Below are 12065 nucleotides of genomic sequence, written 5' to 3'. Positions count from 1 at the left end.
TGATACTTTCAAAGTCTTCATAGTTACTAACTTAAGTAGTGAAATCATTTCATTTTCACTCCTGACCATTTCTGACATCTCCAAGTCTGAATGCTTGAAACTACAGTGAGCAAAACAGTTCTGAATTGTCTTACTCCTTATTACTCGCCAACTATCAGTGACAGAAACCATTGTGTTTTGAACACACCACACACACAGCTGACACTATTTAAAAACTGCTCACTCTAAGCATGCTGTAGTTTCTAACAGCTACGTAAGTGCACGCGACTGACACTAGTGGGAAACTGTTCAGCAACGCTCTTGTCCTGTCTCAATTAAGCAGCATTGGGTCCCAAATAAATGAAAAGGACCCTAGCTGTTTTCGTGATTAGTTTTTGTTATTTAAGAATTGTCCCAAATAAGTGGCTGCCCCAACAAACTGATGGCCCATTTAACTGGAATCCACGGCATTGGAATTGACATTCCCTGGACTGCTATTGGACAAGGGATAAACAGGAAGCAATGGTGCCACGATAGCATGTAGCCATTGTAATTTAGGGTGGTGGAGTTCGGCGTTTAATTTTGGCGCCATCTGAAGCAGTTTGTTTGTTCTCCCTGTGACCGCATTGTTTTCTTCTGGGTGCCCCGCTTTCCTCCCACTGTCCAAAGAAGTACTGGTTAGTAGGTTAATTGGTCATTATAAATTGTGCTGTGATTAGGCTAGGATTAAATAAGTTGGTTGCTGGGCAGCACTGCTTTTTGGGCTGGAAGGGCCTGTTTCGCACTGTATCTCTAAATAAACTAAATGAAACTAAACTTCCCAGTTTTTGGAAAGGCAAGCATGCACGTCCATTACGAGGGGTGATTGATAAGTTTGTGGCCTAAGGTAGAAGGAGTCAATTTTAGAAAACCTAGCACATTTATTCTTCAACATAGTCCCCTCCTACGTTTACACACTTAGTCCAGTGGGCGTGGGGCATACAGATCTTGGACCTCCAGAAAGTGTCCACGGCAGGGGTGATTGATAAGTTTGTGGCCTAAGGTAGAAGGAGATGAGTTATACAGCTCTCGTTACATGCACATGCAGGTCAACTCTTTGAGTGATTATGCAGAAAGTTTGAAATTAATGACTCATCTCCTTTTACCTTAGGCCACAATCTTTATCAATCACTCCTGATGAGTTATTATCTTCAAACTTTTTGCATAATCACTCAAAGAGTTGAACTGTATGTGCATGTAACGAGAGCTGTATAACTCATCTCCTTCTACCTTAGGCCACAAACTTATCAATCACCCCTGCCGTGGACACTTTCTGGCGGTCCAAGATCTGTATGCCCCACGACCACTGGACTAAGTGTGTAAACGTAGGAGGGGACTATGTTGAAGAATGGATGTGCTAGGTTTTCTAAAATTGACTCCTTCTACCTTTGGCCACGAACTTATCAATCACCCCTCGTATACGTACTAGAAAGTGAAAGTTTGTGAATGTGTGTCCTTAAATTCAAAATATAGTTTTTTTTGGATATATAGTGTGCGAGCCTTTCTTGCCTTGCATTGCACATACCCCTACAGTTAGGAAATGCTTTTACATAATACGGAATTAATTTCCAAACATGGCCATTGTTTAGCATTTAATATTTAAGAAATGTTTGAGTTATCTTGTGTGTTTGTATGTATAAGTAGTTTGATTAAGCATACTTGTTTGTTTATATGTATATAGGTTATATGTATAAATACGTGAAATGTATACATCATCATGGTACCACGTGGTATGTGACACCTTGCTTGAAATTAACATGAAGTTAGACAGACATTTTGGACTTGTGTCTCTTCCTTTGAATTAGTTCAATGTTTTGAAGTCACAGAACATAACAATTATTGCTAGGTTGGCTGTAAATTGCTTAACTGTGAGATAAAGCATTTTGTTCAGCAAATGTGTGATTCAATCTGAAGTAAAAGTGCATTGAATCACACCTCAATCATAATCTTTGCAAAGGTCCAACTCTAAATTCTGGTAAGTCTTAAAGCAATGAAAATGGGAATTTTAAAAACAGTAAAATTTAAAAAAAAATAAATGTATTGGAAAAATGTAACCCTGTTGTGGCTTTAGTTTTACTGATCTTAAGAGTATTTGGGCCATTATTCACTGGAGGTTCCTTCCGCTCTTTTCTCCAGATGAACTCAACTGCAAAACAGCTACTGGTAACGAAACGACCAGATGTGAAAAGTGTCAAGTGCCAAAGCAGTCCATCAGCTGCCAATTCCAACACAACCATCAGACAGACAGACTCTGGGAGGACAGGTCAAACAGATGCCGTGAGGACAGGCCCGAAGGAGAATCGTTGCCACACTAGTGCCATAAACATGCTGAACAGAATCTCCCACCTCTCACCGTCCCACCAGCCGCTGCAGATTAGTTCACCCATACTGATCAGCTCGAGTAACCCAGCAGTCGTGGCACAGATTGCAGAAAGAAGAACTGCATGCAGTCCCAGCAGTCAGGTATCTCTTCCGTTTTAACTTACTGTCCTTGTAGCCAAAATCAAGATGGCATCATTGCTCAAATACTGTGGCCACGAAGAGCAAAGGTTAACCTACTCTGTGTTCTTTTAGAAATGTATTTAAGATTGGCTCTTTATTTCATGTGAGTTGAATATGAAACCCTTATTTATCCTCTTAAGCTTGTCAAAAGCCAATATCTCATATAAATTGGATCTGGTAGTTTCCATTATGTTGGTTCATATTCAAGTTCATCTTATATTTTCACAGGGTTGAGTATCATCTGCACCATCTAGAAGTTTAATAAGTTCATTGTTTCATGTACATAAAGGCCAGAGACAAGGGAATTGTAAATAATGACCTCCAGTTTACCATGGAATTCTAGTCCCTGGCAATTTTCTGGACATGAAATGGCTGCTATTCTGTTTCACTCTGGAAAATGTCAGTGATTTTCAGGACACTGTGGAGAAACAACCACATATAGATAAATCACAAACACAAGCAAATCTGCAGATGCTGGAAATCCAAAGCAACACACGCAAAATGCTGGAGGAACTCAGCAGGCCAGGCAGTCTCTATGGAAGAGAGTGGAACAGTCAATGTTTTGGGCCGAGACCCTTCATCAGGTCTCATCCTGAAGTGTCTGCTGTTTTCTCTTTGCCATAGATGCTGCCTGACTTGCTGAGCTCCTCCAGAATTTTGTGTGTGTTGCTTTTGGATGAATTAAAAGTCGCGTGATTCTTTGTCAGCTTACCATAAGAGCTGAGGTAGTGAATGAGTTTTTATATCACGCCTTTCCTCTGTAGTTACTCTGTTGGTTCTATTACATCATGTTTAACCCCACAAACGTCTTACATTAAATAGATTTGAATGGGTCTCTGCATAACTAGTTGACAAGCCTTGCGCTGGAATCTTGATTTAATATTTCAATAAAATAAAATGAAAGCAGAAAGTGCTGGAAATATTCAACAAGTCGAGCAGTATCTGTGGAAGGAGAAACAGTTGATAATTCAAGACTGTGACCATTTTTCAGAACCAAAACATTCACTGTTTCTTTTTTTAACAGATGCTACCTGACTACTGAATTGTTCCAACATTTTTTGTTTTTTTTTAAATTTCAGATTTCTCCAAAGCCAATCTAATGCTTCCCTCCCACACAGTCCTCCATTTTTCTTTCATTCATGTGCCTATCCAAGAGTCTCTTAAATGTCCCTAATCTATCCGTCTCTCACCACATCTGTTCCATTCACGTACCATGCTCTATGCAAAAAAAAATTCCCCCGTGTACTTTTCACCTTAAAAATATGTGCTCTTGGATTAGCTGTTACCACCTTAGGAGAAAGCTGCTAGCTGTCCATGTATCTATGCCTCTTTAATTATCATCTTATACACTTCTATCAAGTCACCTCCTTCGTTCCAAGAGAAAAAGCTTTGGCTCACTCAACCTATCCTCAAAACTGATGCTCCCTGATCTAGGCAGCATCCTGGTAAATTTACTTTGCTCTTTCTCTAAAACTTCCACCTCCTTCCTATAATGAGGCAACCGGAACTGAACACAATATTGCAAGTTTGGTCTAACCAGTTTTATAGAGCTGCAACTTTACCCCAAGCCTCTTGAACTCAATCCCCTGACTAATAAAGGCCCACACACCTTAAATCTTCTGAACCACTCTATGAATTAGCATGACAACTTTGACGGATATAGGGATGTGGACCCCTGGGTCCCTCAGTTCCTCCACTGCTAAGAATCCTGAAATTCACCCTGTAGTCTGTCTTCAAGTTCAGCCTTCCAAAATGTATCACTTGGCACTTAGTTGGATTGAACTCCAACTCCACTTTCAGCCCAGCTCTTCAACTTCTCAATGCCTGGTTGTAACTCTGAGAAGCTTCGACACTATCCACAATATCACCAACCTTTGGTGGCACAGAAGTGTTGCACACCAGCAGATGTCCTTATTAAGGATTTGTGCTGCAAGTGCAAGTGAGTGTTTAGACAGCTGGATTTAGAGAAGGTCTACAAATTAGTAGCATTAAGCAGGATATCTTCATAAATGTATACAGAGTTGTTCCTGTGTGTGTGTGTGTGTGTGTATTTATGCAAGTTTTCATGTGTTCATGTGCAGACGCTTCTTAAAATTACAAAAAAAAAATAATTAAAGGATTGAGGCTATTATAGCAAACCACAAATCCCTTTTCTCAAGTTGTCAATCATTTGATAAATTACTCAGTTAGCTGTAGTTTGCTTATTTGAATAAGAACAACTCAGTCACTTGTCAGTTTTAAAACCCCCATTCATTTAAATCTATGAATTGTTTCTGTACAAATTGCTCCTGAACCAGCACTGGATAAATGCATTTACTCACCTCAACACTGCACTGACCCAACAATCTACAGACTGATCTTCAACGGCACTATAATGCATATTCTCAGTGTTATTTATTTACAGTTTTTTGCACAATTTGTCTTTTTTTGCATTTTGATTGTCAGTCTTTGTTCATGTATTGTTTTTTTCATAAATTCTATTGTATTTCTTTATCTTTCTGTAAATGCTTGTAAGAAAAACCCAATTTCTGATTGGACATTGAACCCATGAACACTACCTCACTACTTTTTTTATTTTTGTTTTTTTGCACTACTTATTTTAAATTAACTATTTAATAGAATATATATATTAATTTAATTCATTTCCCTATATTTCTGTACAAATGCTTCTAATTCAGTTTCTATTTTCACAGCCAGATACGCACCTGCATAATTTAAAGAACATTCTTTGCAAATTCAAACCGTTCTAGTCGGTTTCAATTATTTGATATTGAGATGGTCATTATGCCAGTTGTAATCCAGGAAACAAAATTCAAGATCCAGGATTCACGGTTGTTTAATGTTATTTCCATTACAGACAGACAGACACACACACACACATATATACACATACACACACGCGCATGCGCCTGCTGAAGGGTCTCAGCCCGAAACATCGACTGTGCTTTGTTCTATTGATGCTGCCTGGTCTGCTGAGTTCCTTCAGTATTTTGTGTGTGTTGCTTACCTTACAAAGGAAAGGTCTGGGTAAAATTCCATCTGCCACCATTTCACTCACCATACCAAAATCAAAGTAATTTTTCATATACCAATATACATATACCCCTTTAAGATTCATTTTCAGAATCAGATTTAATATCACTTGCATACATTGTGAAATGTGTTAACTTACGTCAACAGTACAATAAGCAGAATCATCTGCAGCTTAATGTGAAAAAGACTAAGGAGCTGGTGGTGAACCTGAGGAGGGCTAAGGCACCAGTGACCCCTGTTTCCATCCAAGGGGTCAATGTGGACATAGTGGAGGATTACAAATACCTGGGGATACGAATGGACAATAAACTGCACAGGTCAAAGAACACTGAGGTTGTCTACAAGAAGGGGCAGAGCCGTCTCTACTTCCTGAGGAGACTGAGGTCCTTTAACATCTGCGGGACGATGCTGAGGATGTTCTACGAGTCTGTGGTGGTCAGTGCTATCATGTTTGCTGTTGTGTGCTGGGGCAGCAGGCTGAGGGTAGCCACCAACAGAATCAACAAACTCATTCGTAAGGCCAGTGATGTTGTAGGGGTGGAACTGGACTCTCTGATGGTGGTGTCTGAAAAGAGGATGCTGTCCAAGTTGCATGCCATCTTGGACAATGACTCCCATCCACTCCATAAAGTACTGGTTAGGCACAGGAGTACATTCAGCCAGAGACTCATTCCACCAAGATGCAACACTGAGTGTCATAGGAAGTCATTCCTGCCTGTGGCCGTCAAAATTTACAACTCCTCCCTTGGAGTGTCAGACACCCTGAGCCAATAGGCTGGTCCTGGACTTATTTCCACTTGGCATGATTAACTTACTATTATTTAATTACTTGTGGTTTTATATTGCTATATTTCTACACTATTGACTGTAACGAAACCCAATTTCCCTCGGGATCAATAAAGTATGTCTGTCTGTCTGTTATTGCAGACAACACATTTCACTGTATGTTTCACTGTACATGTGATGATAAATGAATCTGAATCTGAATGTCACACTTATACTTACAAAGATGGATAAAGAATTGTGGTGATGCAGTGGTTAAGATATTACACTCGTAGCTCGGAGACCTGGATGAGAGACAGCCTCAACATTACTGACAGAGAAAAAGGCTCATGCAAATGGTTTCTGGAAAACAATGAATCTCTTTAGTGGAATGAAGCTTGGAAGTAAATAGCCTGATTCTGGTTTGCTAACTAATTTCATAGCAAAGCAGTTGAAGAGTTTAATAGCCCATGAAAACATATTGAAAAGTTGGATGGTGCGGAAATGAGAAACCACCAGCGTTGAGGAGAATAAAGACAGAGCTTGAACAAAAGTAAAAGACAGGTGATTAGGGAGGAAAATGGTAGAAAAACAGTGGAAATCTGGTGGTAGAAGTCTACCCTTGCTCCTGTGCACTCAATGTATAACATGACAACAGCTGCACATTGTACTGTAATTCAAAAATGCCATCTCGTTGAAGTCATTGCAACTGAACTTTTAGGCACAGCCACAACTAGACAGCAAGTTTGGTACAATTAATTGTCACTTTTGTAAGTTCAGATTATTTTTTTCTTATGTCCTTATAGCATATACTCGGGGGCCACTTTATTAGGTATCTCCTTTAGTGAATAAAGTGGCCATTGAGTGTATGTTTGTGATCTTCTGCTGAGGTAGCCCATCTGCTTTAAGTTTCAGCTTGTTCTGAATTCAGAGATGATCTGCTATACAACACTGTTGAAGTGTGTAATTACTGTCACCTTCCTATCAGCTTGACACAGTCTGGCCATTCTCCTCTCATTAACAAGCATTTTCAACCCCAGAACTGTTACTCTGTGGATGTTTTATTTCATTTTTTGCACCAACTCACAGTAAACTCTACGGATTGTTGTGCGTGAAAATGCCAGGAGATAGCAACTTCTGAGATACTCAAACCAACAATCATTCCATGGTCAAGGCTGTTTGGATCACAATTCTTCTCCATTCTGATATTTGATCTGTACAACAACTGAACCTCTTGACTGTGTCTGCATGCTTTTATGCACTGAGTTGCTGCCGCATGGTTGGCTGATTAGCTATTTGCAGTAACAAATAAGGTCTACGGGTGTACCTAATAAAGTGGCCATTGAGAGTAGCAGGCAGCTCTTTGGCCCATAGAGTATTGCTCTATCTCAGGGCAATCCCATCAAGTTCACCACTTATAAATACATGTCATTCCTTTTCTAAAATGGTACTACAAAATAACTTGGCTTTCTTTTAATGTTCTGAATGATAGAGGATTTCTTGGTCTCCATATAAACTTTTATAAGGAGACCAAGAGGAGGTTCACGAGGAAGATTCAGGAATGAAGGGGTTAATATATGTGGAGCGTTTGGCAGCTTTGGGCCTGTACTCACTGGAATTTAGAAGAAGGCGGGGTGGGGGGGGGGATCTCATTGAAACCTTCCAAATATTGAAAGGACTAGATAGGGTGGATGTGGAAAGGATGTTTCCTCTGGTGGGGGTTACCCAGAATTAGAGAGCACAGCCTCAAAATTGAGGGGCAACCCTTTAGAACAGAGGTAGGGAGGAATTTTTTTAGTCAGGGAGCAGTAAATCTGTGGAGTGCTCTGCCACAGACTGCGGTGGAGGCCAAGTTTGTGTGTATATTTAAGATGGAAGTTGCCCGTTTCCTGATTGGTCAGGGCATCAAAGGATATGGCAATAAGGCAGATGTATGTGTTGAATGGGATCTGGGAGCGGCCACGATGGAATGGCAGAGCAGACTCGATGGGCTGAAAGACTCGTTGAGCTTTTATTGCATTTCCAGAGTTACATACGGTACTGTGCAAAAGTGTCAGGTGCATAGACTGTATATATGTAGAGAGCCTCAGACTCTGTACTGCTGCCACAGAAATAAACAAATTTCTTCACAAATGTGAGTGATGATAAACCTGATTCTGATAAGGATCTCTACTGTGGACTGAGTCTCAGAAGGGGCGGGAGGATCATAGTTGTGAAAAGGGGAAAGGTAGTAGGAGGCACCAGGGAGACATTCTCTGATGGTCAATAATGGAATCAAATGACCTTGTCTGATGTCTCAGGGCTGGATCTTTCTGCACCTACATCACCCCTCTACCCACCCACTGCCCTTGACACTCCTTCTCTGTCACCTGACCTACATCCCTCCCATGGTGCTCCACCCTCGCCAATCCCAACATCCTTTGCTCCCACCAGATTTACAAACTTGCTCTCCGCTCCACGTTAACAAGAACAGTACTGTGCAAAAGTCTTAGGCACCCTAGCTATGTATATATATTTGTGCTGTATGAATCTTAAACCATAGTCACACTTTAAATTACGAGTCCTCACTAGTCTCAAGGGTAATACCCTTCTGCAAATAATGTCTTGTATGAATCGCTGTAACAGCCTTGAGGTTGGATCGAGATGCCCCAATTGGTTTCAGCAGCAGAAACCAGAACTGGGAATTAATCACACAAGGAACAGCAGGCATGGGTTTGTTTTTTTATTTATCTGTGCTACATTAATCTTCCTTGCTTTGAACAAGTAGAGGGCTGGCAGGCAGGTCTGTACAGAGTCACCAACTAAGAGCGTTGCTCTTGTCAGTACATTACCAACTTCTGCCGTAGAGCACAGGCGCTTTGAACCCGCAGCGGCGCCTGACATCCCGCTGTGTCCCGCGACTGACCGTGACCCTCACGGTGTTCCGTAACAACAGTTGCAAAAGATGCATTGGGGAAAATTAGTGTGAAATCATTGGATGAATTTAAGAGTAGCAAAAGGCAGAGTAGAATGCCATCCCTTTAGTGCAGCGATGAAGAGGTATTTCTTAAGCCAGAAGGTGTGGGATCTGTGCAGTTCATTGCTGCAGGTGGCAGTGGAGGCCATGTCATTGGGTATATTTAAAGCGGAGGTTAATAGATTCTTGAATAGGGCGTCAAAGGTCTCAGGAAGAAGGCAGGAGAATGTGGTTTAGAGGGAAAATAAAACAGCTATGATTGAATTAATGAGCAGACTCAGTAGGCTGAATGGCCTAAATCTGCTCCTATGTTTTATGGTCTATTTGCTGGATGTAGTTTGTTTGCACTTACATCTGAACTGCAGCAAATGGAGAGTGTTTATTTTGTTGCCTTGGCAACTCAATGTGGCCTATAACTTCATGGTTGAGACAATATATTATATACAGTACTAGCTTCTTAGCATTCATATGTAAAACCTTTCCACTTAAAATGTCTAGAATTCAGCCACACAACAGAATTTGCAAAGTGCCTTTGAGACTCCCACTGCAAGGTTGTTTTGCCCCGAGGCATTTCACACTATGCAGCAACTTTGCAAAACAAAGCCTGCATGTGGTCTAAGGGGTGGTCCTTGAGAGGCCACCTACCAGAGCACATCCGACAATGTATGGCTGCAAAAAATCAGCAGCCTCTCTCAACCCCACTTTAAAGAACGCAGTTTGTATCACTGAACAAGCACCACCCTTTGCCCTCAACTAACCCCCTCCCCATTACCACCTCTCAATTGCTGTTGCCCCCTCCGGCACCTTCTGCCCTGTTATAAGACTATTGAATAGTTCTCCAGTATGATAAATAGGGCTCTTGATGTCTCTAACTACCTTGTTATGATTTTGTACCTCACTGTTTGCCTGTAGCTGTTACACTTTGCTCTGAATTGTTTTTGTTTTACCTGGTGTTTGGTGTATGAAGGGGTACAGAGGGTGATCATCAGGTATGGGTCTATGGGATTAACCAGAGTAATACTTCGGCATGGACTAGCTGGGCTCTGAGCTTTCACATCTTCTAACCTACCTATTACTTCCCTCGTGTCCCCTCCTCTTTCCCTTTCTTCTGTTGTCCACTCTCCTCTTATCAAATTATTTCTTCTTCAGCCCTTTCTCTTTCCCACCCACCTGGCTTCACCTATCACCTTCCAGTTTGCCTCTTTTCCTTCTGCCCCCTCCCCCACCTTTTTATTCAGGCATCTTCCTTCCCCCTTCCTTCTCAGGCTACATCCACATTAGACCAGGTAATTTTGCAAACGCCAGTTTCGCGTAAAAACGATAGGCATCCACACTATGTGTTTTTAAAAGTATCTCCGTCCACATTGAAACGGAGATTTCGACGAATCTCCTCCTACTGCGCATGCGTAGGACACATCTACCGAAAACAAGCGACATGTTTGGTGTCGAATCTCACCGTGAAAGTGCGCATTTGTGCAGTTACAGACTAGAAAAACTTAAAGACGGGCAGCTGTTGGCTCTCGCGCAGGAGGACTTAAAAGTAAAAAAAAAACAAATACTGAAGTGTATGGAGGCAACTGACAGGGAGTTCATGGACAGATTGACCCGGCTGACGACGAACACTGAAAAACTGACTAACTCTGTTGCATTAATAAAGCACCTTGTTAAATGTGTAAAGCATGTCTGCATCAGTGTTATCTTGTATTTCCATACAATGTTACATTAGGCTGTCACACATCCATTGTCAGAGAAGTACTTGCATAAATAGGTAAACCACCTTCATACAAGCAAGGACAAAACAGGGCAAAGTGAGTACAGTATACTTATTTATTCAGTAAGTTATGGGTCAAAGTATTTGGTGAGTACATTTCTAACTCTTCTGGCTTCAGTCTCATTGCCGTCTGTTCTGAAATTGTTAGGTTGCATTCAAGAAAACAATGAAATAGCGTGCTGTCGTCTGACAGCGTTTTCAGATTTGTCCAGTTACCCCATCCACACTGATCTGCCCGAGCAGTGTTTTCAAAATTACACACCCTGGAAAGTGTTTCTGAAAAGCTCCAGTTTCGGGGGACAAAAACACTGTTTTAGTTTGGACAGAGGGTAAAAACGGAGAGAAAAAGCTTCGGTTACGGGTTTATCCGGAGTAGTGTGGATGTAGCCTCAGTCCTGGAAGAAGGGTCTAGGCCCGAAACGTTGACTGTTTACTCTTTTCCACAGATGCTGCCTGACCTGCTGAATTCCTCCAGCATTTTGTGTGTGTTACCTCACCACGCCTGTGTGCTCCCACTTCCCAGTTGTACCTTCCTTTCCTAGTCACCCACCATATCATTCTTCTACAGCCTCTGCGACAGAATCCCATTTTCTCTGGTAAGCTGCCCGTTTCTTTTGGCAGTGTATCAAGCTCCAATGATGCAGGGACCCCAAGACAGACCCATTATCAGGCAAAAGATTATGCAAAATTAATAGGAGCGTTCAAATGGTGCGTTTGCATTTTAACCCCTTTTGGCAAATTATCAGACTGGAGGCAGGTGCTGTATAACTTCTGATTGTATCAAATTCCTCTTGTGTTTTAATTAGACTCTAGATGACTCTGTGATTGTAATCCTTCACTTTATTGCAGTAGAAAGTCGTGCTGCTGGCTAGTCCCCAAGAAAAAAACATCAGCCAGTCCAATCTCCTTTCATCTGTTTCTACTTGTGGCCACCCTGACTCTCACGCAATTCTTGTTTACGTCCATCCTTGGGCTGTTGAATACTAGAATGCCTTCAAACAAGCCATCAAACCTTTAGTCTGA

General features: G+C 41.4%; 1 protein-coding gene across 3 annotated transcripts in view; it reads left to right on the top strand.

Moving 5' to 3' along the window:
• The window catches only part of LOC140739212 (E3 ubiquitin-protein ligase SH3RF1-like), an 89689-nt gene that overhangs the window by 54467 nt on the left and 23157 nt on the right, over positions 1-12065 (top strand). For all 3 annotated transcript variants that reach the window (XM_073067307.1, XM_073067305.1, XM_073067306.1), the window contains one exon: positions 2155-2481. In XM_073067307.1, the coding sequence (XP_072923408.1) occupies positions 2155-2481 (327 nt within the window). The remainder of the gene's footprint in view (positions 1-2154; positions 2482-12065) is intronic.

This window comes from Hemitrygon akajei, chromosome 15 (genome assembly GCF_048418815.1).
Source record: "Hemitrygon akajei chromosome 15, sHemAka1.3, whole genome shotgun sequence".
Lineage (NCBI taxonomy): Eukaryota > Metazoa > Chordata > Chondrichthyes > Myliobatiformes > Dasyatidae > Hemitrygon > Hemitrygon akajei.
This window is presented reverse-complemented; position numbering and strand designations above follow the sequence as displayed.